The sequence below is a fragment of the Myxine glutinosa genome, chromosome 12 (assembly GCF_964187855.1).
Source record: "Myxine glutinosa chromosome 12, kmMyxGlut1.1, whole genome shotgun sequence".
In the NCBI taxonomy this organism is placed as follows: domain Eukaryota; kingdom Metazoa; phylum Chordata; class Myxini; order Myxiniformes; family Myxinidae; genus Myxine; species Myxine glutinosa.
The window spans coordinates 37,328,925-37,355,264 of NC_136272.1; the positions used below are offsets into that span (position 1 = coordinate 37,328,925).

Consider the following 26,340-nt stretch of genomic DNA (forward strand, 5'->3'; position numbering starts at 1 on the left):
TGCCAGGAAGAGGAACGACAGACGCGCTTTTTATTGTGAGGCAGTTGCAGGAGAAGTACATGGAGAAGAGGAAGAAGTTGTTTCTTGGGTTTGTTGATCTGGAGAAAGCATTCAATAGGGTTCCACGTGAAGTAGTGACATGGGCATTGAGGAAGTAAGGAGTGGAGGAATGGTTGATCAGAGTAGTGTTGGCAATGTACAAAAGAGCACGCACAGCTGTAAGGACGAAGGATGGGAACAGTGGTGAGTTTGAGGTGAAGGTGGGAGTGCATCAGGGGTCGGTAGTAAGTCCACTCCTATTTGTAGCTGTGATGGAGGTGCTGGCTCGGAACATAAAGGAGGGTTTACCGTGGGAGTTGTTGTATGCAGATGATCTGGTGTTGATTGCAGAAAGTATGGATGGACTGAAGGAGAAGATGAACAAGTGGAAGGAATGTATGGAGAAAAAAGGTCTGAAGGTGAATATCGGAAAAACGAAGGTGATGGCAAGTGGTAAAGCATGTGGTGAGGTGGAAAGAACTGGGAAGTGGCCGTGTGCTGTGTGCAGGAAGGGTGTCGGAGTGAATTCCATTCAATGTACAATGTGCGCTGAGTGGGTTCATCAAAAATGTAGTGGTTTGAGAGGGTCATTAACCAGTGTGGCAGCTACATTCAAGTGTAAGGTGTGCACAGAGGGAGCTGCAGATGGAGGAAATGTTGAGTTGGATCTTGGAGACGGCGTGAAGCTGGAAGGTGTGAAAACATTTTGTTGCCTAGGAGACATGCTGAATGGAGAAGGTGGATCAGACTCGGCAACGATTGCTAGAGTGAGGTGTGCATGGAAGAAGTTTCGGGAACTGAGTGGCGTGCTGACGAGGAGGGGAGTGCCATTGAAGCTGAAGTGAAAGGTGTATGCTGCATGTGTGAGAAGTGTTATGATTTATGGGAGCGAGACATGTGTAATGAACGTAGAGCAGCAACGAAGGCTGGAAAGGGTGGAAATGCGAATGGTTCGACGGATGTGTGGAGTATCGTTGAGAGAGAGGAAGACAAATGATGAATTACGAAAGATGATGGGAATAGAGCCTGTGATGGATGCTGTGAAGAGAAACAGTTTGAGATGGTTTGGTCATGTGTTGATGAAGGATGAAAGTGACTGGTTGAGAAGAGTGATGGAAATGAATGTAGAAGGAAGTAGAGGACGGGGAAGACCGAGAAAGACTTGACTCAAGATGGTCGAAGAAGAAATGCGGGCAAGGGGGTTAACAGCGGGAGATGCAGAAAATAGGGCAAAATGGAGAAGATTGTCATGGGGACCGCAAGGCTAACCCCCGCTCTTGCAGGGAAAATTGCCTTAAAATGCATGTTGTTGTTGTTGTTGTTTGTTCCAGGAAAGCATCTCTGAAGTTGGATGGTGTCATAAAAATTGATATGGATGTTAAATTACATTAAGGTAATGATGAGCATAATTTTAACACAGATATGGTAAAGTTCCAGCTCTTCCACACGGGCCTTCCGGTCCTGGGTTTGTCAGTTACAGATGATGTTTCTCTGTACTCGTTGATTGTGCTTCGGATACCACACACACCTTGACATTTGAGTGATGTGAGCTATTTCACTCAACGGTTTTCCTTCTTTATGCAGAAACACAATTCTATGGAAATCTTCGACTGAAATTTTAGCCATTTTGTTTTAAGTTAATAGTTAATCCTGATGTATCTGTGTTCTGCAGTACGAAAAATGGGCTCCTAGTTTTATGGATGTGTAGGCAGGAACACCTGATGTTGATGACGAGAAACACCTGGCAATGAGTGATCAATTACATTTGATTGGTAAATAAGATGGATTAGCTTCAACAACACTTCATATAAGCTGCTCATGCGTAGTTTCCTTTGAGTTGTTGTGATCCAGAGTTTTTGGAGATTCTGATCAATGTGAAGTAAAAATTGCGAAATGATAACTTTGGTTTCTTCTCACCCAAAATAAGCTGTATTAAAACAGTCAACATTGTTATAATAATAGAAAACACCGGTGGAGGCTTTGAGGAAATCGTTGAGGCTAATGGCATCCATATATTTTAACTCCTGCATGTGTTTTGGGCTGCAGTGCATAGATGTATATCATTCAATTTGGGCTCAATAGTTCCAATAATTTAATTGTGCATCGAAATATAAAAACAGGTAATTAAGTTCAACCAAGTATCTCACTTGCTCTTATTCTGTGAAACACCGTGGTGCTTCTTTCACCAATTGAATGCGGGTGTATGCAATTACGGTCGCCTTGGCAAGTTTCAAGCCATTTATGCCAATGGTATAATGAGGAAAGTTGTATCTGCATGACTAAGCGTTTCCTTGACTAATTACTTGCAAAATCGAAGATTGCGCATAGTAAGAATTTGGTGATTTCGTTTAGGGCGCGAAATAGGAATTTGGCAAAATCGAAGATTGCGCATAGTAAGAATTTGGTGATTTCGTTTAGGGCGCGAAATAGGAATTTGGCAAAATCGAAGATTGCGCATAGTAAGAATTTGGTGATTTCGTTTAGGGCGCGAAATAGGAATTTGGCAAAATCGAAGATTTTTCAAGTATATTGGTCGGTTGCGTTTGTGCTGTTTGTCTGTCTGTTTGTTTGTCTGTTTAACACCGGCCTACAGGTCACAATTCAAAACCCATCGTCATGAAACTTCACCAAGTTGTATAGGTCGTCCCAATTGAGAAGCCTATTGATTTTGAGGTCAAAGGTCAAAGGTCATCTGGAAGTCAAATTTCTAAAATTGCCATTTAAAATCCGATTGACTTGAAAATTAAATAGCATTTGTATATTGAGTCACTAAATTGGGAAATGAAGTATGTGAGGTCAAAAGGTCAAAGGTGAACTCAAGGTCAAATTTTTAAAATCATAAATTTTCATCTGAAAAGCCATCAATTTTCAACCGATTGACTTGAAAATTGAACAGCATCTGCATATCGAGTCACTAAATTGGGAAACATACTATTTGAGGTCAAAAGGTCAAAGGTCAACTCAAGGTCAAACTTCCAAAATCATAAATGTTCATCTGAAAAAACTGTCAATTTTCATCTGATCGACTTGGAATTGAACAGCATTTGCAAATTGTGTCACTAAGTAGGAAAACCAACTATTTTTGAGGTCAAAAGGTCAAAGGTCAACTCTAGGTCAAACTTCCAAAATCATTAATTTTCATCTGAAAACCCATCAATTTTCATCCGATTGACTTGAAAATAGAACAGCATTTGTGTATTGCCTCACTGAATTGGGAAACCAACTATTTGAGGTCAAAATGTCAAAGGTCAACTCAAGGTCAAACTTTTAAAATCATCATTTTTCATCTGAAAAATTGTCACTTTTCATCCTGTTGGCCCGAGCTTTGATCAAGATCGTAAATTTTAATCTTCATGAAATGGACAATTTGCTGTATCAATGGAAACTTTTGGGGGGGGAGGGGGGCGGATTTTGCAAGTATCGTGACGTCTTCCGCATGACATCTTCTTGTTTAGTTATTTTTTGTCTTTTGTTAAAATAAAGACGAAATAGGAATAATTGCAGACTTAGACAAGAGACGAGCAGGCAAGGATCCTGCTAGATAAACCGAATGTTCTCATTCTTCAACTTAGCTGTTCTTCAACCTTCAAAGCATAAGTGTTCATGAAAACATCAGTGAAAAGCCTTCTCCAAGAAATTCCAGCAGCAGAACACGGTTTGCAAACGTTGCACAAAATAGTGATCGCTCAATATTAACTTGGCACCAAACTAGCATATTTGATGGACACAGGAAGCACCACACTGCATTATTGATGTGATTTACATTCCAGTTATTTGCTAATGCAGGCCGCAGCCTGAAAGCCCCTTTCCAAGTGATCAGTTGCAACGACCGGATTGAATAGATTGATGGAAGCCGGATTCGATACTTTCTATCATGAAGGGCTAAGAGTATTCTAACACAAATTGCAAATGTGTTCAATCTCCCACCTGATTCTTCATCGCTTTAGTAACCACAGCATGTTGAGGGGGCTGACAGGATGGTCTGGACTCTAGAAGTACACACACTGGCCTCTAATCTGTCTAGCCTGGGTTTGAATCCTGACCCAGCCATAAACTGTCATCCCGGTGTTTCACAAGTAGGATGATTCATCAATGTGTGTGCCGTCCCTCACATGGACGTTAAACGAGCGTCCCGTCTGCCGGCATTCATTGGTGGATGTTAAAGATCCCATGGTGCCCTTCACGAAGAGCAGGCGAGCTACTGCCGGCACCATGGAACAAATTACAAATGCCTGAATGCCCTAACCAGCTGAAGGAATTGCATCAGTGGCACAGCCATACTCTCAGCAAATTATGCTGCACAGCAACCTTGTTCTGCATACGAAGAAGAAGAAGCATATTGAGAAATCCTTCATCATGGTTCCAATTATTCTTTTCCTATGCTGTATAATCATTGAGCTGGAGCAACGTTTGGGCGTGAGATGGGAAGACCCGCCTTGAGCACACTGCGAGATCATTTGGAAATTGCATAACAACACGATGACACCCTTGCTCCTTTATTGTTTAAAGCAAAGGGGAAAAAATGGTTGCAATTTAAAGGTAACATGTAGTGTGAGGAGATCTTGTCCAATAGACTGACTGCACACTTTTAAATATCTATTTAACGTTGACAGCATAGCATCCATCATGGATTTCACATCAAATGCAGAAGTTTCACTCAATTTTGCTTCAAACCAATTGTGTTAATCAAGTGTCCGGTTTGACCAAGAACCAATCCTCTGAATTACCAAGGTATCGTTTTCATGAGTTGTCATTCTCTTTTCCATTTCTGAAACACTGCAGACATTTATACATTTCATTACAAGACATGACAAAGTCGCTTTAAATGACATCTGGGAACTATCCCACAACTGCCCAAACTGAGATGCAGATAGATATCTGTAGTTCGCCATTGCGATTGGAAACAGGGCCTTACCAGGTGGTCAATGTGCGATTTCACCCATATGTAGTCGTACAAATTCACCGGGAGCTCAATGGTTAGTTTGGTTTGCGCACTTGCTGACCATTGCCTGAGTGGTGCAGCATTAATGTGGGAAGGCACGGAACATGCTTGACAAGTCATGGTTAAGTGTTTCGTCAAGAATTGCCTAAAATATACAAAAAGCATCCGAATAGGTTCTTAAACAAACAACTGTGCTCAGTGCATGACTTATCGTATGCCATTGATGGCACAATGGACAATTGATTTTGGGCTTTGCGATTCAAAATGATTAGCATCATTGCCGCATCTATAACCTGCACTTTGGCCAAAATGTTGCCTGTACCCTTCCACCTGCAATCCCTTCTGTGCTCTCAATTACGTTGCATTATAATTTCAGCAAATACTCATTTGAAACGCTTTATATTTGCAGGAGTAAACAACAACAACAACACAACAGGCATTTTAAGGCCATTTTCCCTACTAGAGCGGGGGTTAGGGTTGCGGTCCCCATGACAATCTTCTCCATTTTGCCCTATTTTCTGCATCTCCCCTTGTTAACCCCCTTGCCCGCATTTCTTCATCCACCATCTTTAGCAAAGTCTTTATCGGTCTTCCCCGTCCTCCACTTCCTTCTACATTCATTTCCATCACTCTTCTCAACCAGTCACTTTCATCCTTCCTCAACACATGACCAAACTAAAGTTGGATTATTTGCAGGAGTAAAATAAAAAATATTTGTGCTGCACCACTTCCATGCTTGATTGAATTCCCAAAGCAAAGCACAAAACCTGCTGCATGATTGTGTCAAGTGCCTAGCACAGAAAGCCTGGAAAGGCCTGTCTATCAAAAATCATGCATTAGGCAAATGTGAACGTTTCACCTTGTTAGATTGTCTGGGAAATTGCATCAGCTTTCCAGAATGATGTAATCAAAAGACACATTTGTAATAATGAGTAGTTATGACAGAAAGAAACATGCAATGTTGATTTTTAGCTCACCTGGAACGAAGTTCATGGGAGCTTATGGGATGGCGCGTCGTCCGTCAGTCCATAAACACTTGAAACTTCTTCTCCGAAACCGCTGATGGGATTGCGACCAAATTTGGCACAAATGATGTTTGTTGTGTTGTGACTAAAGTTTGTTCACGGCATTAAAAAAGTCGGGGTCTAAGGGGGTTTACCGGGGTCAAAGTGGATCCAGGTTTGACCCTCCAAAATAGGAATTTGCTTTTTCCTCTGAAACTACACACACTATTTCGATGAAACTTCATCACAACGTTCTTCACCCGTGATGTATGGAAGTTTGTGCACGGCATTTAAAAAATCTGCCCCCTTAGGGGTATACATAGGGGGCGGGGGGGTTGCCCCACAAAATAGGTATTTGCTTTCTTCTCAGAAACTAGTGCGTCGACGAGTCTGGCATTTCACTCAGGCCAACTGGCACGGTCTTCAAGCAGCCATCAATCATCTGGACTGGTCTCCCATCTCTACTGCCTCTGACATAAATTCTTCCTGGGAATTCTTCCAAAGCAAACTGCTCTCTCTCATGCACAGATTTATCCCATCTCGTCTTCTGTTGTCATAGCCTTCCTCCCATCCATGGTACACGGAATCTTGTGGTGAGGCTATTGCCCAGAAACAACTTGCTTTCGTCTCCTGGAAAGCAAATCCAACGGAAGGAAATCTCATTTCCTTTCACAAAGCCTGAAACAAGTGTGTGTCCACCCTCAGGAGAGCCAGGAAACAATATCTCTCCGTTCTCAGGACCGAACTCTCTTATCTGTCTCCCTCTTCCAAATTCTGGTGGCGTCTGGTCAAATCTGTTACTGGTGTTTGTTCCCCCTCCATCCCCCCCCTCACCTCAAATGGCCACACGGCTGACTCCGCACGTGAAAAAGCTGAATGCCTCAACTCTGTGTTTGCCTCTAAATCTTGTGTCCCAAACCCATCCCTCTCTGTACCCACCGTACCCAGTCATACCCAGCTGCTCCTGGACTCTGTGTCCTTTCCTCCTGACAAGGTGGAAAAGTTTCTGTCAACCCTCGACTCGGATTCTGCAACTGGACCTGACGGCATCAGCCCACGGGTCCTAAAATCCTGTTCTTCCGCTCTTTCACTCCCTCTCTCTGTTCTCTTCACCCTCTCTTTTGCTCAAGGTCATCTTCCATCTGCTTGGAAATCTGCCAACATCACCGCTTTGCACAAAAAAGGTGCAAAAACAGATCCCAGCAACTACAGACCAATCAGCCTTCTCCCAATTATCAGCAAAGTCATGGAATCCATCATTGCTTCAGATATGAAATCTTTCCTCTTCTCCAATGGCTTAATCTCTGATCATCAATTTGGTTTCAGACCTGGACACTCTACTCTGGACATGCTGCTTCTGCTTTCTCAACAATGGATGGAGGTCCTCAATGCCAAACAGGAAATTAGAGCAGTCTCCCTTGACATATCATGTGCCTTCAATACGGTCTGGCACCCCGCTCTGCTCACCAAACTCTCCTCTTTTGGTATCCATGGAAATCTCCACGCATGGCTGGCGGACTTCCTCTCTAGTCGTAGTCAACGTGTGGCCCTGAATGGGTTTCTCTCATCTCCTCTTCCTGTTCAGGCTGGAGTTCCACAAGGCAGTGTTCTGGGCCCTGTGCTTTTTCTGGTCTTCATCAATGATCTCTCTGACTCTCTTGAAAATCCTCTATCTCTTTGCTGATGACTCTACTCTCTGTCGCTCCATTCTTCATCCCTCAGATCGGCAGTCTGCAGCCTCCTCACTCTCTGCAGACCTGGACAAAATCACAGACTGGGCAAACAAGTGGAACATGTCTTTCAATCCTGACAAATCTCACACTCTTACGATGTCTCTCCGAAAAGACCGACTGGACAACCCTCCCATCCACTTTCTGAATAATCCTCTCCAAGAAGTTCTGTCACTCAAGCTTTTGGGTCTCACTATCTGCCATGATCTTTCCTGGGAAAACCACATTTCAAATCTGGCCTCCAAAGCCAGTCGCCGACTGGGCATCCTCCGTCGTGCGAAGTCCTTCCTTGGCACACCTGAGCTCCTCACCACATACAAGGCTTTCATCCGCAGCTCAATGGAATACTGCTCTCCCCTCTGGGCTGGTGCACCTGCCTCACACCTAGCTCGCCTTCACGCTGTTGAAACCAAAGCATTCAGAATCATTGGAATCTACCGCGATGAAGCTAACTCCAAGGGCCTCTCACTCACTCACCGCAGGCAGGTTGGTGGTCTTTCCGTCTTCTACCGACTCCTCTCTGGCCTTGCCCCCCCAGCTCTCTCTGGGCTCTGTCCTGCAAATATTCCTACAGGTCGCACAAGATCTGCCTGCAACCCTCTTATGGTCAAACTGCCAAAAGCAAGACTCTCTGCTCACCTTCACTCCTTCATTCCTCTTTTCTCCCGCCTCTGGAACAAACTCCCTCGCTCTCTTCAATCCCACTCCACCCTCCAGGTCTTTAAAACAGCTGCTCACCACCATCTCTTATCTTCCCCCATCCAAAACCTTGATCTTTTCTACCCCCGCTAATTTCACCCCAATTCCACTTTTTTGAAATACCAACTTCTGTCCTGGAAGTCCTTGGTGTCCTTGTGTTTTATACTTCTCCCTCCCCCCCCCCCCCCCCTCCTCCCCCCAAGCCCTCTCCCTTCCACACATCTCCCTGCTCTCAAATGTTGTGTTTGTGTGCTTCCCCTTCTCTCCCCATCTTGTTTTCCGTTCCCTCTTTTTATATATTTTGTTTGTCTGGTTGATTTGTTTGTGAAGTAAATGTTAGCTCTTTCACGAGCCTCGATTCAGTATACAAAAAAAACAAAAAAACTACACATGCAATTTCGACGAAACTTCACCACAACCTTAATCACTCATGATGTACCAATGTGTGTTCAAGGCCTTAGAAAAATTGGGGTCTTAGGAGGTATATGGGGTTGGGGGAGTGGGGGTTGCCCCCCAAAATAGGTATTTTTTTCATTGTTTGTTTAAAGTCTTATGATTACGTTAGTACGATTCTACATGCTGCCCTGTCTTCTAGCAACCATTGAAATTGGTTTAAAATACCCTTAGTCTTTGCAGTATACTGTTTATTCTACCAGGTGAGCACCAGGGGTATTGCCCCTATGTTTATATTGACATATCTATGTATTATGAGTGTAACATCATTAAAAATATTCATACAAAAAATCTTCATGCAGTCATATAGAAATAGAGTATTTTGTAATTATGAATGGAGATTGTGTTCTACTCATGAGCAGAAAACGCCTCGTGTATGCAATCAAGTTTGCTGTGATTTATCAGAGCAGTAGTTATTCCATGAGTAGTCAAACATTGGGAATGCCAGGCTTCTTAAACGCTCATAAAAACATGCTTTAAAGTTTTAAACAATGCCACAAGTTTACAAAAAGCTGAACTTGAAAAGCTGAAAGCTGAAAAGCCGAAAAAGCAGAAAAGAGCACTGAACGCAGATTATAAAATGGTTGCGTGGTACTCACAGCTGCCAAACTTGAGTGGACATGAATGTCCATCCATCGGGAAATCCACCAAACGCATGGGACACTCGGCATTGATGGTGAGTCTGCAAATGAAGGAGCAAAATAGCGATTGTAAGGAAACATTTGGGAAACAGTTTCCTTTTTATGCTACAGGTAAATGTTCCTGTTCCTTTGCCTTATAAACAGCTTTATTTGTTAGGTTCGCCATCTTTGCTTGGATTATGAATAAAATATGATATCTGCTTTACTGAAAGGCGTAAAGAAAAATTCCATGTAATCGGATTACAACATGCAGACATGACGTGTTCAAGGACTTCCCTTTCCTAACATTTCTATTGTTGCAAATAAATGAGACACATTGATAAAACTGGACTTCCAAACAATGCTTTCCTGATGTAGAACTTGGGAAAGGAATTATATTCCTACAGTGCATTCAGAAAGTATTCAGACCCCTTCACTTTTTTCACATTTTGTTATGTTGCAGCCTTATGCTGAAATCGTTTAAATTCATTTTTTCCCCCATCAATCTACACTCAATACCCCATAATGACAAAGAGAAAACAGGATTTTAGAAAGTGATGCCAGGATTGGAGCCCGCTTGGAGTTTGCAAAAAAGCACCGAAAGGACTCTCAGACTGTGAGAAACAAGATTCTGTGGGCTTTCATGTGTTTTTCACTGAGGAGAGGCTTCCCTCTGGCCACTCTGCCATAAAGCCCAGATCTGTGGAGTGTTGCAGTGATGGTTGTCCTTATGGAAGTTTCTCCCATCTCCACACAGGATGTCTGGAGCTCAGCCAGAGTGGCCATCGGGTTCTTGGTCACCTCTCTTACCATGGCCCTTCTCCCCCGATTGCGCTCAGTTTAGCCGGGCGGCCAGCTCTAGGAAGAGTCCTGGTTGTTCCAAACTTCTTCCATTTCAGAATTATGGAGGCCACTGTGCTCTTGGGAACCTTCAATGCAGCAGAATTTTTTTTATAGGCTTCCCCAGATCTGTGCCTCGACACAATCCTGTCTCTGAGCTCTGCAGACAGTTCCTTCGACCTCATGGCTTGGTTTTTGCTCTGACAGGTGTGTGCTCTGACAGACCTTATATAGACAGGGGTGTGCCTTTCCAAATCATGTCCAATCAATTGAATTTACCACAGGTGGGCTCCAATCAAGGTGTAGAAACATCTCAAAGATGATCAAGAGAAATGGGAGGCACCTGAGCTAAATTTCAAGTGTCAAAGCAAAGGGTCTGAATACTTATGTAAATGTGATATTTCAATTATTTATTTTTAGTAAATTTGCAAAGCTTTCTAAAATCCTGTTTTCTCTTCGTCATTATGGGGTATTGAGTGTAGATTGATGAGGGAAAAATGAATTTAAACGATTTCAGCATAAGGCTGCAACATCAAAAATGTGAAAAAAGTGAAGGGGTCTGAATACTTTCTGAATGCACTGTATATCCTTGCATCCATTTAGGTTGGACAAAGTTTGGGAGAAAATTAAATATTGTGCACAGTATCAACGTGAACTTCCACGTTATGAACTCCTAACCAGATTCTACTGCAGTTTATTTTGTTCAACGATACATGATCCTCAATACAAGTGTTACCAATATCACATCTTTATTTACCTATATGCCTTTGTGAAGTTCAAAGCAAGCGATATATATATATATATATATATATATATATATATATATATATATACATATATATATGGCTATGACTGTCAATATATGTACGCTAGTCCTCTCTATGTAGGGATGGCGAGGGAAAAAAAATGTCGCTCCCATCTGCTACATACAAAACTAAAGTGGGATTATCTTCTTTAAAAAAAAATTTTTTCTTTTTTTTTTTGTTTAGGCTACATAGGCTACATATGCTAACTAGCTCACTTAGGCGTAGAAGCTCACTTAGGCTACATATGAGAGCCTACTTGGTCTGTTCAGCTGATTGTCGAGGTAGGGTTCACTTTTCAGTTCTCCAGACCGAGGCAAAAGCAAAATGAAGCGACAAAACGGGATCGGTAAAACCCGGGAATTAATCTGCTTGTTCATAATAATAATAATAATAATAATAATAATAATAGTAATAATAATAATAATAATAATAATCTTCTCTCAGACGGCATATTTCCGAGCTGCCTCTATCAATGGCAATGATTCTGCTACCGTTTGACAGAGTTTTACTTCCTGCAACATCCTTTGGTATTATAATTCTCGTAGCTTGAAAGGATTCCACGAAAAGTACGTAAAACTACATTCCTCTGTAAAAGAATAGGGCTGGGGTAGGCGTGGCTATGACTGTCAATCAGCTTGATGGGGGCGGAGCCGCTAGACACATTTGCCTCAGTGTCCGCGTTATGCGTGATAATGTTATGTGGGATCAAATAATATCAGCAGAAATATCCTGTCTCGGGAAATGCTTTGTTTTTCAGTTTTACATTTATGAAAATAAAATAATATCGAGGTACCAGTGCTATACGCCGCACACGGGACACGTGATCACGAACCCTCTAGTCGCGGGCCAAGGTAAATTGTAAAAGCAAACCACATGATCAATAAACCTTCTCGAGTCACGGTTTCTCGGCACCAGATTCGATATGTCGGCACATCACTTATGCCGTCGTATAAAACAGCCTGAACAAGGAATCCACTCAAATTGTATCTACTATAAATGGAGGTGTGTGTGCGCGCGTGTGTGTGTGTGTGTGTGTGTGTGTGTGTGTGTGTGTGTGTGTGTGTGTGTGGTGTGTCTCATATTTTTTCACATCTATTATTTAATTACGTACTATTCAAATGTGCCTTTTAACCCTTTAGACTGCTGGACCTTGGCAGACCCTTTAACACTCGACCCAAAAGACCCCCGAGGACCCAAAACACCCAGATGACCCAAAAGTCCCCGAGGACCCAAATCACCTGAAAGTCCCCGAGGACCCAAATCACCCAAAAGTCCCCAAGGACCCAAACGTCCTTGATGATCCAAAAGACCCACATGACCCAAAAGTCCCCGGGGACCCAAAACAACCAGACGACCCAAAAGTCCTTGATGACCCAAAAGACACAGATCACCCAAAAGTCCATGAGGACCCAAAAGTCCCAAAGGACCCAAAAAGTCTCTGATGACCCAAACGTCCCTGAGAACCCAGATGACCAAAAAGTCCCAATGAACCAAAAGTCCCTAGTCCCCAAAAAACCCAGATGACCCAAAAGTCCCCGAGGACCAAAAAGACCCAGATGACCCTGATGACTCAAAAGTCCCCAAAGACCCAAAAGTCCCTGAAGATACAAAAGTCCCCAATTAAAATTTGGTCCAATGCACCAACGGGCCCCCTAGTTTAATAAATATTTGAACTGACATTTAGTGTTCCTTTCATCTTTGTTTTGGCATACTGCATCGCATGGAGTCGTCAATGGCCAATTAATTGATATAGGCTCCGCCCCTTCCCTCTGTCCCCACCCTATTGGTTAAAGGGAAACCACATCAGTTATTTTGGGCGTTTCTAAGTGCAGGTCATTGTGTGGCCTGAGGCTGGATGAAGACCATTACTCTTTGAGAAACTAGCAATTAGACAGAGCTGCAAGATACACTCAGGGTTACTTAAGACAATATAGGAACACATGTGCAGTGTTTGACATTGCTGACTAAGATATCTTGGCACTTTTGCTCCAAGATTGGGTATTCTCTGAGTACCATATAGGCCTACCATTGTGTTATTCCACATTGTAAAAAATTACAGAAACAAGTTAATAAAAAAATTTATGCTAAATAAAAAGGCAATGCAGGGATGACAAACTACAGTCTAAAAAAGGTCCTAAACAAGATAGGGATGATGTTGGTTTAGAGAGTAGCTAACAATATTGCCATCACATAACAATCCCTACATCACAGCCTCCCGACTATTGTCTAGTGTTAGGCCTAGCTAAAAGTATTAGAAGCTCCTATATTTCATTTCTGCATAAGTATAAGAAGCTCCTATATAATTTCAGGGACTTCTTGCAGCTTCAGTTGTCTTTCCTCCTTTTTTTTTTTTATCAACTTAGAGCAAAGAATCACAAATGGAGATAATTATAGAATGCTGTCATTGGAGATGTCCATGCAGTTTGTAAGAAGTTGATGATCATGTACTGATATTATAACATTGTACTCGGGCTGCTAATTTGTAGAGTCTCAGTATGTGGCTACACTACAGGAGTAATCAAGTACTGTTGTAACCAGTGGAGTGTTTGTAGAAGCTAGAAGCAATATTTGATGAAGTGTAAATGAGGCAGTTCACTTGTCCCTTATGGCAACACATCACATACATTAGCTAGGCCCATTAGCACAACATTAATTAAATTCCCCCGCCGCCGCAATGACTTTGGAAGACGGAAGCGGCCACGTACAACGCCGGCATGAAGGCAAACATCACACAGGCAGGCCGAGAGCCATGCCCAGGAGAACTCGTGATTGACAGGGGGGAGGGGCGAGAAACAACCCGAGCGCTGATTGGAGATTAGGGAGGATGAAGGAGGTGCCACACTGATGGGCCAGACAATGATGTGTCACACGATGACGAAACACCCAAGGGCGAGACGCTCGGCCAATCAGTGAGGGGGGTGCAAAAGAGCCACAACAAGCAACGTGCTCATTGGAGGGGAAGCACCGGTGACGTGTGAAGGCGCGAAAGGTCACAAGGAAACGACGCACTGGTTGGCAGAGGGAGAGGACTGACGTCAGCCGACGAGCAATAAAACAACTGGCTCGCCGGCATTTGAGCCCTTCTCGTTTTGGCTTCCTTCCTGCTTGGACCTCCCTTCTGCCCTTGCTTCTAGTTCCCGTTTGGAACTTGGTTATTGAGCGCCGATGATCATCCTCCCCTGTTGTTCGTGCTCCTGGTGCCTGCGTGCTGTGCTGTGCTGTGTGGCGCAGGATGGACCGTGCAGCGAGGGGTGTTCGCGCCAATGCCTGAGCGGTTCACACCAACCGGAGCGCCGTTGGTAGACTGCGCTTGGAGCTGACCATCCCGGACAATTCCTGATGACCACATCCAGACAGATAAGCACAAATGCGCACACAACGGTTTATTTGATTCACTCTTCCCTGTGCTTGTATTCGAAGTGAGGTGTGCGGGATCCCAATTTAGGAGCATTATTTATTTATCGGAGCGTTTCTTTGTTCTCGGAGTCTGGCAATAAAGCCGCATTTACTTTTTGTACATCAACTCCGGTTTTGGTTTGATTTATTGATTTTCAGGTTGAAGACGCCTGCGGCTGTGAAGGTAAGCGGCATTCTCCCCCAAACCACCCTGCTCATGTATGATCCGCCATTGGGAAACGCCTCATCAAGCTCGATTCCATCCGTGGACGCTCTGTCTTAATAGAGTCGTCCACAGGACAATATTATATATATACTAGTACCCGACTGCAAAGCCACAATGAGCCGGCGAAGCCAAAGCCTCTTGCCACTATTTTACCCATCACTATGGCATCAGTAGGTAAGGTAGTTGGTAGTAGGTAGGTGTAGTAGGTACCGTACCTGATAAGACTTGGTAAAAGAGAAGAGCAGACAGTCCTCCCCAATACCTACATACAATAAATGTCACAAGAAGCTTAAGGAAGTAACTATACGATGTGCTAGCTTAAGGCCTATTTTATGAAATTTTAACTGGGCTTAACATACGTTTTCACAGTATGTGTGTAGTCTTCTAACTTCAGTCGCTGTCAGGACTGGTTCTCACTGGGCACTGCGGCTTCCCCCACCAGAAGAGGTTAGCTTGCAGTAAGATCAGTGCCGACAGGTCAGATGATAGCGCCGTTTCAACGGCAATGTGTGACTGTCGTTAATCAAACCATGTCGATGGCACTGATTGGCTGACCTAAGTTGATCGCTGATTGGTCAGCTCACAAAATTTCACAAATTCAGACCTAAAATGACACCATTTGCATTCTGGATGAGATTAAAATTGATAAAATTTACTTCTTGATTAATTCGGTGAATTCTGTCTCAACTTCGGATATTTCCGACCGTGAAAAACTATACCCTACGGTCGCGAGATTTCTAAAAAATAATTCTTCGTCAATTTTAGAATATTTGACGCCGTTTTCACCCTCCGAAACGTGTAATAAACTTTAAAAAAAAAAATTTTCAAATGCTCGAATCTCATTCGTTCCGGTGTTTGGTGACGATTTTCGTTGAAGATAACGAGGTTGGTCTTAAAGTATTTTAATTACAAATTAGAGGTGCATAAGATTGAGAATCAAACAAAGACGGGTGAAACAAACTCCTATTGAACTTTTTCGCAATTTTTTAATGCATACTTCCGCATCCGGAAGATGGTGGCCTTCATTGAGTGATTTGGTTTCTGAAATATTTTTTCAAATGCTCGCATCTCATTGGTTCCGGTGTTTGGTGACGATTTTCGTTGAAGATAACCAGGCCCGTGTGGGTCGCGGTTGGTCTTAAAGTATTTTAATTACAAATTAGACGTGCATTAGATTGTGAATCAAACAAAGACGTGTGAAACAAACTCCTATTGAACTTTTTTCAATTTGTTATGCATACTTCCGCATCCGCAAGATGGCGGCCTCCATTGAGCGATTTGGTGCGTCACAGCTTCAGAATTCTCAAGCCAAGGGATCCAGCATAATCTGGTTTTCAACATAATACGTACGTGTTTATTCACAACACCGGCTTCGCCGGCTACAAATTAGAGGTGCATTAGATTGTGAATCAAACAAAGACGGGTGAAACAAACTCCTATTGAACTTTTTTCAATTTGTTATGCATACTTCCGCATCCGCAAGATGGCGGCCTCCATTGAGCGATTTGGTGCGTCACAGCTTCGGAATTCTCAAGCCAAAGGATCCAGCATAATCTGGTTTTCAACATAATACGTACGCGTTTATTCACAACACCGGCTTCGCCGGCTATTATTTGACATTTCGTGTTAATATTCACGGATCATCCCTTGCGTAATTTGAGAAACATTTATTGGTCTTTCATGGCACGTGGTGCGCGATTTGATGCGTGATTCGATGATTCGGAGCGTTTCTTTGTTCTCGGAGTCCGGCAATAAAGCCGCATTTACTTTTTGTACATCAACTCCGGTTTTGGTTTGATTTATTGATTTTCAGGTTGAAGACGCCTGCGGCCGTGAAGGTAAGCGGCATTCTCCCCCAAACCCCCCTGCTCATGTATGATCCACCATTGGGAAAACGCCTCATCAAGCTCGATTCCATCCGTGGACGCTCTGTCTTAATCGAGTCGTCCACAGGACAATATTATATATATATTATATATGTATATATGTATATATACATATATAAATATAAATAAATAAATGTCCTCACATAAATAATGTCATAAACATGACAACGCATGGCTGAAACCATGTGCCCCTCTGGCCCTCTTACAGGTCCACAAAATGCTCTAACGCGGAGCTATCAAGTCATCGGAATAAAGTTAGAAGTTTTTCCCATTGACAGTACAATAGGCTCTTCACAATGGCTGATGTCCCTTGTTTAGTTTACACTTTACTAAACAAGTGTGACCTAAACAAATACAAGGTGCTGGGGATGGGTAAGAATTAATGAAAATAGAGATTACATGATCCAAGGGGCAATTTTGGAGTGTGTCACAGGATGAGGCTCTGGAGGTGGTAATAGAAACGGGAGTTAAGCAGACAGGACAACGCCAGGCAGCTATCGGTAAAACAAATAGGGTTTTAGGTTGCATTTGTCGGGAGATAAATTACAAATCAAAAGAGGTGGTTTTAACGCTGTATAGGAACTTAGTGAGGCCCAAACTAGAATATTGTGTGCAGTTTTGGAAACCACAACTCAGGAGGGACATAGCTGCTGCACAGAGGTTTCAGTGCAGGGCTACTGGATTGATTCTGGGCCTAGCCAGACTCAGCTATGAGGAGCGGCTGAAAAAGACAGCACTTTACACATTAAAAAGGAGATGATTATAAGGGGAGATGATAGAGATGTTTAAGATAATTAAGGGTATACACAAAATAAGTGCAGAAGAATTATTCAGCACAGTAGACAGTGATAGGACCATAGGCCATAGCCTGAAAGTAAAGAAGAGGAGAGTTAAGACGTGGTAGTAAGGCACTCAGAGAAAGTTAATGCATGGAATGGTCTCCCTGGAAAGGTAGTGGCAGCAGAAACAGCAGATAAGCCTAAATTGGAATTAGATAGGTACCTGGAAGTATTGGAGATTGAGGGGTTTTGCATAGCGATGCTGGCAGGACTTTTAAGTAGCTTGAGCATAGATTGGTGATTGTGTGCATCTGTGCGGAATGTTGTCTGTGGGCGTCTTGTCACGGAGTGGTGTGTGGTTGATGTTGTGCGTTTTTCATCGAAGAAGCACCTTCGCCCACTCTCCCGTTGGTCTGGTGTTTTATAAATTGATGTGGTGCAGGCATGATGGGCAGAATGGCCTCCTCCTGCTTGTAAATTCATTGTGTGTCCTTGTGTGTCATGCATGCCTGCCCCAGGCAGACTCCCAATTTTGAATCAAGCATGAGTGCAGGGCCTGAATGCATGTAAAGTATAGCTATCTACAGTACACACAGATATACACATATATGGGCACGCAGGACAGCCTGGAGGTACACACACTCGTTTCTGAGCTGTCTAGCCGGGTTTTAAATCCGAAACCAGCCATAAAATATCACGGTGTTGTTCTGCAGGCAGGCTGAACCTTTACATCCATCCCTCGGATGGATATTAACTGCGTTCCCATCTGCCAGCTTTTGTTGGTGGATGTCAAAGATCTCACGGCGTCCTTTGCAAAGACTAGTTGAATTTTTCCTGCACCATAGTTAACTTCGAAACTCCTGCCTAATACCATGGGTAATAAGTGGCCAAGTCTTCTTGGAATCCCCTTGAGACCAGGTTACACATTTTAAGAGTGTAGTTGCTGGCTGGGCCTCAGCTTATGTACGATAAACAAATTGACAAGGTGGTTTGTCTGATTTATGTGAACGACCTTAAAAAATTTAAATTCAGGCTGTAACACAACAAAATGTGAATAATGTCAAGGGGTGTGAATACTTTCTGAAGGCGTTGTAATTGGGGCCGTTTAAAGGATTTTTTTAAAAGTAGAGTTATAAGTATTTAAAATGTTTTAATGCACTTTTAATACTCAATAGCATTGGTGATGAATAACTGCATTTAATTGAAGCTTCAAAGTCAATATTCAAAAAACCTGTAACTTTTCATTGATATATTTTTATATATAAAATTGAGGCTAATAAAAGGGAAAGGTGGCAGAGGGTAAAAAGGCAATGGATGGGGGCAGTGGGTCAACCACAGTTGGATACAATAAGAAAGTGAAGGAATGAAAAGTAAAAGAGGAGAAAAAGATAAGAGGAGGAAACATAGTGACCCATTTGGCTCTTACAATAAAATAAATCCTTGTTTTTTTCGGCTCCTGAAATGTTACAACCAAATGGACTCGACCGCTAGATATGCGGAAGGCAAAGTCAGACTGACCTCATAGTGTAAAGCACTGTGCCATTATTCATGATGCGGAAAAGTTTGTTGGGAGCAGTCATGTTGTGAGAAATAGACTTCTTTCCATTTCGAAAGTAGGTGTCAGGTGTCCAGATGCGCTTCAACATGAGGTTGTTCAGACGAAGTGTCTCATTTGTGCCTCCAAACTGGAGTCGCCCGTCGACCCAGGTCTGGCGGAAGAACACGTCCATGGTGTAGTCCTGCAGACCAGAAAGGATTATAATTGCATAAGGAGTTAAGGAAAGGGCATAATTGCCTGCGCACATAGGGTAATGCAATGGTGATGTAAACATCACTCACTCATGCTACGATGTACACAGGAATCGTGTTTTTCATTCATATCCAAACACTTGTTTCATGATGAACACTTTTGTCAGCCATCACTGTGAATTTAGGGCAAATGTTCTGCAGCATTGTTAAAGATTGTTAAATAGGTAGTGGAATGCAAAAACATAACCATAAAAAGTAGAAGAATGTCAAGATCATTTCTGAGGATAAAAAATTCTTTGTGATGATGACAGTAAGCTGCTTAATGATAAAGTACCTCTGTTTTGACTTTACCATTATCAGTTTGATTTGAGGGGAGTGGGGGTGGTGGGGGGGGGGGGGGGGGGATAAAATTGGATGCAAAGCAAAGACAGACGGAATCAATAGCTACAGCATGATGAACAAGGAAATATAATAATCATTAAAACTATTGTCCTTCTCAAGATCATTAAAACTTACCTGTTTGATAAATTCACTAACAATATGATATATTAATATAAAGACGTTCTTTTAGTGATAATGTCGATCAGGAGTGAAGGAGGTGCCAAAGCAGAAACCCTACAATTGGTTTGCAACATCCTCCCCACCCTTCTCCATCACCACCCCCCACTAATCCCTCCATCCCCACCTAGTCTTCAACTTCCACGCCTTTTATCCAGCTTCCTGGTCTTGTGCCAAATAGCCTTTCAAAATCGACCACACTCACGCGACTGAAACATTTCTGAAATGTAATAATTCTTAACTGAAATTTTACACATTTTTTTCACTCTGCGCATGAGAATGAAAAAACTTTGTTTTTCTATTTTCTCAATGCATAAAAATGATATATCAAACTTTTCACAGCTTTCATTGCTTGGAAAGTAAAATATTTCATTAATAGGAATTACTAATTGTTTTAAATGTCTGAATATGATTTCGTAAAAAAACAACAAAATAAACTTCCAATTCTCTTGAAGAACCAATAGATAACCAAGCGGATTGGCATTGGGAAAAACAACAAAAAAATTCTAGTTTTTTTTTTTTGTAAACAAGATCGAGGCTCATGTAAGAGCTAACATCAATCACAAAAAGAAAACAACAAACCGACACACAAAACATACAATAAAGGGAGTGGGAGACATGATGGGGAGAGAGAGGGAAGCACAGCAGAGAACAGGGACAACGGAAGATCCGTGGGAGGGAGGGGGATTGGGGGGGGGGGTGAAGGCATGGGAAGGCGGGGGGGGGGGGGGGGAGGGAGAGGTATAACACATGGACACTGCTAGAACTTCCAGGAAAGAAAGAAGTCGGTATTTCAAAAAAATATTGTTGTACACCGCTCCTTTCCTATGCCATCTCCAGGCACTGCATGGCGTTATTGCCGGGCGCTGAAGGGGGCTTTAAGACCAAGAAGTTTAACCAAGATGTAAGGAAAAACATATAATGGTTACCTCCGCCACCAGAGATGGATGGTGGTTATGTTTTCGCCCATGTCTGTCTGTTTGTTTACGTGTTTGTGTGTTTGCTGTTTGTGAACAAGATATCTCAAAAAGTTGTGGATGGATTTGGACAAAATTTGGTAGAGAGGTTGGGTATGTGACACGGACAAAATTACTAGATTTTGGTGAAGACCCGGATCCGATAACTTTTTGTGATTATTCACCATTGAGAGATAGAGCCAAATATGATATACAATATAGCAAGATATCTCAAAAAGATATGGACAGATTCAGACGAATACAGAGTACTGGTGCTGTCAAAGCAGTTTCTTGGCTAGGGTTATACTGTATGGATTGCCATTGCCTTGTCACCATTGTTTGTCCATGCTCTATCCTTTAAATGCTGAGCATCAATCAAGGAAGCATCACATACTATTCTTAAAGCCTTTGGTGTGATTCAGCCAGGGTTTGAAGAGTGTATAATATTGTTGCGGATATGGGATTTGGATCCATCCATATCCGCTTGTAAATATTCCCCTATTTCCTCAATACTTCCCAACTATCCCCAATCCCCCATTCCCTAGTCCCATTTTCTGTAAACAACACTCTGTAGACCCGACCTCCCCCTATTTCCCCCATTAAATGTCGCATCCAGGTCCACCGCATCTCACGTAGACAACTATAGGACATCTTGCTAGTTATTCTTAGTCTATGTCAGTTAAGGACTCGTTTCCATTAATTCTGACTCTTCGTTGCACCAGAATGTGATTGTATGGCACCGTTAGGAAGTTTAGGACCTCCCAATACCTCCCCGCAGCTCTTCCTCACGGTTCAGCAACAGCAACAACAACAACAACGGCGGCGGCGCGGGGAGTGCGCGTCCTCACTCCGGCTTGGTTGGTAGGGGGTGTTGGGAGGGCACCAGGCCTTTCCAACGAGCCGCCATCGAACATGTGCTCGACGGGGTTACCAAGTAGGGGCTCGCTGTCAGCTCCTCGTCAAGGGCGGAGCCCGGTAACCCCCGCACCCAAAGAAGCGGCGGACCGGTCCCATCTGGGGCGGAGCCAACCAGCCGAGGGCGTGTGACTCCCCGCTGAGCATGCGCAGGAAGAGGGAGGTGACGTCAGATGCGCACTGAGCTTGGAGAGAGAAGGACGCCACCTCCGAGAGCTGTGACACCTCCCCGCATCTCTGGACTGGACCGCGCTTTATCCTGTCCCTGAGCCAAGGTGCACCTTGTGCTATCGACTGCCTGTCCTTCCCTGCCATCAATCCCTGTGTAAGTCAGTCTTGTTCCGTTTGTCTGTGGTCTGTCTGGGATAGATAAGATTGTATCTAAGTGCCCATCTCTTCTGTGTCTTTTACCTCACTCTACCTTGTAATCTACCCCTTTTCTCCACCACTAATTATATCCTCCTCCGGAGGTCTTGAGAACTGTACCCCTTGCGTCGTTTCATCTATCCCAGTCGTTGTGTCTTTTCCATCATTGATTTAGCGTAGCGCGATTTGGCCAACGTTCGAGTGGAATCGGGTGAGTTGGGGGTAATCGGGTAAACTGTGCGAACACGGCGGCCATTCCGCTCGGTCAAGCAACATCTTTAGCCGTGTCCGTAACAATTGGTGTCAGGAAGTGAGATTGGACCCGAAGCGCGCTTAACGCGCTCAAAATTACAAGCAGTTGGAAATTGTTTTGTTTTACCAAAAAAAACCGAATTTTGAAAGTCGCGCTATGGCAGATCAAGACGGCTGGGTTCCGGTAGAGGAGAGTGAGGCAGGGTCGATCCAGGACCAAATTGAGGGACATGAGGAGAGCGAAGCAGTGAGGGCGGCAGGTTCACAAAATGGCGTCCTCGCGCACGAGGTTACGGGCGCGCAAAATGGCGCCTCGCACATGGCTATGGCGACCGCGCCCGCGACCGTAGCAGCGCCGTTGGTGGATTCGAACCTTTTTTTCCTGCAAATGAGGGCCCTTATGGGACAAATGGGAGACCAAATTGGAGGTTTGAAAAACAGTATAGAGGCTCAGAGTGAGCAAATGGGGGTAATGGGGGCCAATAGCCAACGGTTAGAACAAAGGCCCAGATCGGAGGGTTAGGGAGTAGAATAGAGGGATTAGACAATAGATTAGGGGAAATACAGGAGGGGTTAACGGGGGTGGAAAATAGAATGGCTGCCCAGGAGAATCAGATAGAGGGAGTGAAAAATGGGTTAGAGGGGTTAGAAAACAGTATGGAAGGCAAATTGAGGGACATGAGGGACCAAGCGGAAAGGGAAGTTAAAAAAATGGGGCAGCAGATAGAGGGGGTCAGAATGGGGGTAGAAACTAAATTGGATGCTCACAGGGAGGAAATGGAGCAGATGAGGGTGGCATCTGGGCAGGAGATGCAAGTGATGGGAGAAGAGATCAGAAGAGGTGTGAGTGAGGAGGTCTGAGGAGTGCGCGAGGAGGTGAGGCACTGTAAGGAGCGCATGGAGAAGGAGGTGAGAAAGGGGACTGTAAAATTGCAAGGTGGTATAGAGGAGCTGACGCTGGGAGTAGAACAACTGACAGTGGGACAAAAGGAGTTGGGGGACCAGGTAAAGAAGAACACAGCTGTAATAGAGGGTTTAAAATCGACACAGAAGGAGATGAAAAAGGACGTAGGGGTAATTAAAAAAGAGTGTCAGACGGTACATGAGGACCTGACGAGGAAAATGAACAAGGTGGTAGAGGTGATGGAGGTTAAAGAGCGGGAGGTGCGGGAGCATATAGAAAAAAATAAGGTGGAGTTAGAGGAAGAACTTAAGGGGGCGCACGAGGAGATGAAGGAGGTGAAGCAGAAATTAGAAGAAGTGGAAGAAGGGGTGAGCGAAATTAAGAAGCGACGGAGAGAGGATAAGAAAGAGATAAAGGAGGAAGTAAAAGAATTGGTCCAAAGTCTGTGTTCGGATCGTGATGATGTGCTCATTAACCGGATGAGGGATTCGCAGGTGATGGAGGAGAAGCAAAGAGAAAGAGGACCCGGTGTAAGTGGTGACCAATATGGTCGTGCGTATGATGCGCCAGGTGATTTAATAAGCTTGGGGGTCGAGATGGACCCGGATGTTCGTGAGAGGCCAAGACTGAGGTGTATGGCTGGTCCGGAGGGTATGGAACGAGGGTGCATGGGGAAAGAGTGCGCTGTCAAAAGTAAGGAAGAATGCACGCCTGTGGTGAGTGTTACAGAGGGTGTGATGGGAGAGTGTGCGCAAGAGTGTGCGCGAGAAAGGTGTGTAACGGACGGGTGCATGAGGAAAGAGTGCGCTGTCGAGAGTAAGGGTGAGTGCGCTGTCAAGAGTGGAGGTGAGTGTAGTAAGAGTGACACGGAGCGTGAGTTGGTTGTGACAGGTGAGAAAGGAAGCACACCTGGAAGGGTAGAGCGTGTGTGGGAATGCACACTTGAGTTGGTCGTGAGGCACGTGGTTGGGTGTGCGAGTGAAAGCACACCTGTGATTGTCACAGAGGAGGTGACCGAGGAGGGGCGCGAAGAGGTGTGTTGGTGAGGTGTGCGAGCGACGAATGTGTGCCAAGGTGTTTGGTGGTCAGGTGTGTGACCAAGTCTGTGAGCGGGATGAGTGTACCTGGGTGTGTAAGAGAGGGTGCAATGACCAAGAGCAGGGAGACGGCTGGATGTGTGAGCAAGGAACGGGCTGCGGGGTGTAAGCATGCAGGTGAGGCATCGACGGTAACCGGGTTAGCGGTTAGAGTGACTTAGAGCCGAATCGGGCCCTCGGTGCGTGCCGGGCTTCGCGTGCCGCGAGAACCAGCGGGGATCCGAGCCACGGCGGGTTTGAAAGGACCGCCGTACGCGATCCACGCTGGGCCTCGCTTTGAACGGCCGCGTCCGTGCTCCACTAGGCGGAGCGGGCAGCCCGATAGGAAGGGTCGTCATGGCGACCACTTTTTGTTGAGGCATTCCGGCAGGTCGAGATCGGGCCATGGGATGGCTCCGTGCCGAGATGGTGCGTGGGACCTCGGCCCGGGTAAACCTCCTTCCCTGCACCGAATGCGGGACGTATCCAGCCGCTGGCACCAAACAACCCGCATTCATGGCTTGGCTGTACGAAGCCGAGCTTTAGAAGTGAATTGGCGCACCGAGAGGCATTAGTAAGTAGACTGTAATGACGAGGATAGTGTTTTGGCCCCGAAATTAGAAAAACAAAATTTGATGATTGGCAAAGGATTGGCAGTAATGATTGGCAGATGATGGGTAGTGATTGGCAAATTTTTGATTTGTTGAAATTTGATGTGCAAAATTGGTAGTGGGAGATGCCCGATGTGGTGGGATGGCAACTCTGTCATCCCTCACAAACTGGGGGGCAAATGCGCTATAGATTATGGGGTGTATGGCAGTGAAAACTAGCCCGGGTGGGTTAGGATATTGTGTGTAGGGATCTAGCGAAGATGACATTAGGTGACGTTAAGATTAGTTAGTGACAATGATACCTGTAGTGGGGACGCAGGTAGATTAGTGTGGATGATAATGACGTGGGAGTGCAATAGTTTAAAGGGACGACTGGGAAGCGCAAGTTTCAGAGGGGAGTAGTTAGATGAGATGATGCTGTGTGAGAACTGGACAGGTGTGTGGAGCAGTGTATGAGTAGTGAGTGTTGTGGATCAGCGCGAATGCGCTTGGGGGAGAGAAGGGTGCAGGCGGCACCAAGTATGAGAGCACAGGTGTGCAAGTGCAGGTGTGTGGAATATATGGAGCAGAGAATGAGTGGTGTGGAGAGAGTTGGACTAAGTGGTACGGAGTGGTGTGCATGGTGCGAAGGTGTGGATGGGGGAAGAGTGGACCCCTTTTCACGAGTACCCGGGGAGGGTAGTTTAAAGAATAGTTAGAAGGTATAGGTAAATTGTGGTTGGATATTGGCATTTGTGGTGCGGTTGCAGAATGGTATTGTGGATGGGTGCATTGGTGTGGTGAAATTGGCTGGTCGTGTGGCCTGTTAGTATGAGTGTGAATGGTTGGGCACTCCGCCACTGTTAGATGTCGGCCAGGTGAGGCCGCAGGTGGGCTCTGGGAGCCGTTAGTGTCAGTGGGTGCCTGAGGATCCCGGGTGTGGATCGGGCAGGCCGTGCCAGAGAGGGCACTGAGGGGGTGAGAGTGCGAGAGGGCCTTCCCCAGTTAGTTAGGTTAGGGTGAGGAGCAGGTGAGCTCGGTAGGCAACAACAGTGGTGGAGGTGTGCAGGTGGGCGGACCAGCTGGGAGCGTCACACGACCCAGCCACCGAAATTGTACGGGGGCACCGAGTGATGAATCGGGGGAGTGAGACCCCAACTTGAGAAGCACCACAGTTGGGTCAATGGGAATTGATTTTTAGAACCCATAGTGTAAGTTGGCCAATGGATTGGCAGGGAAAGACCCCGGGTAATGTAAAGTTGTTAAAGTCATTTAGGAAATAGTTAGGATTGATGAACCTGTCGCACCATACGCAGCCACTTACCTGAGGTGATGATGATGACTCCACACCTGTGTTTCTTTGTTTTGTGTTGCAGGAAATGAGAATTGCTGTTTGGATTTGTGAGACGCATCACGACGTGGATAAGACATTGGGGTGATTCCATCTCTCCCTCCTTAGGAGGGACTGATGATGAATTGGTGATGGCAAATTTTGATGAGAGTTGGAAATGGCAAATTTGATTGGTTAGGAGGGAGAGAAGACGAATTTGGTTT

The 26,340-nt window shown here is 44.5% G+C and overlaps 1 protein-coding gene across 1 annotated transcript in view; it reads right to left on the reverse strand.

The window, feature by feature from the left end:
- Positions 1-26,340, reverse strand: part of LOC137414886 (gamma-aminobutyric acid receptor subunit alpha-6) — a 229,103-nt gene that overhangs the window by 168,387 nt on the left and 34,376 nt on the right. The window contains exons 5-6 of the mRNA XM_078766254.1: positions 18,939-19,159; positions 9,467-9,549 (exon numbers count right to left, since the gene is read on the reverse strand). Coding sequence (XP_078622380.1) covers positions 9,467-9,549; positions 18,939-19,159 — 304 coding nt within the window. The remainder of the gene's footprint in view (positions 1-9,466; positions 9,550-18,938; positions 19,160-26,340) is intronic.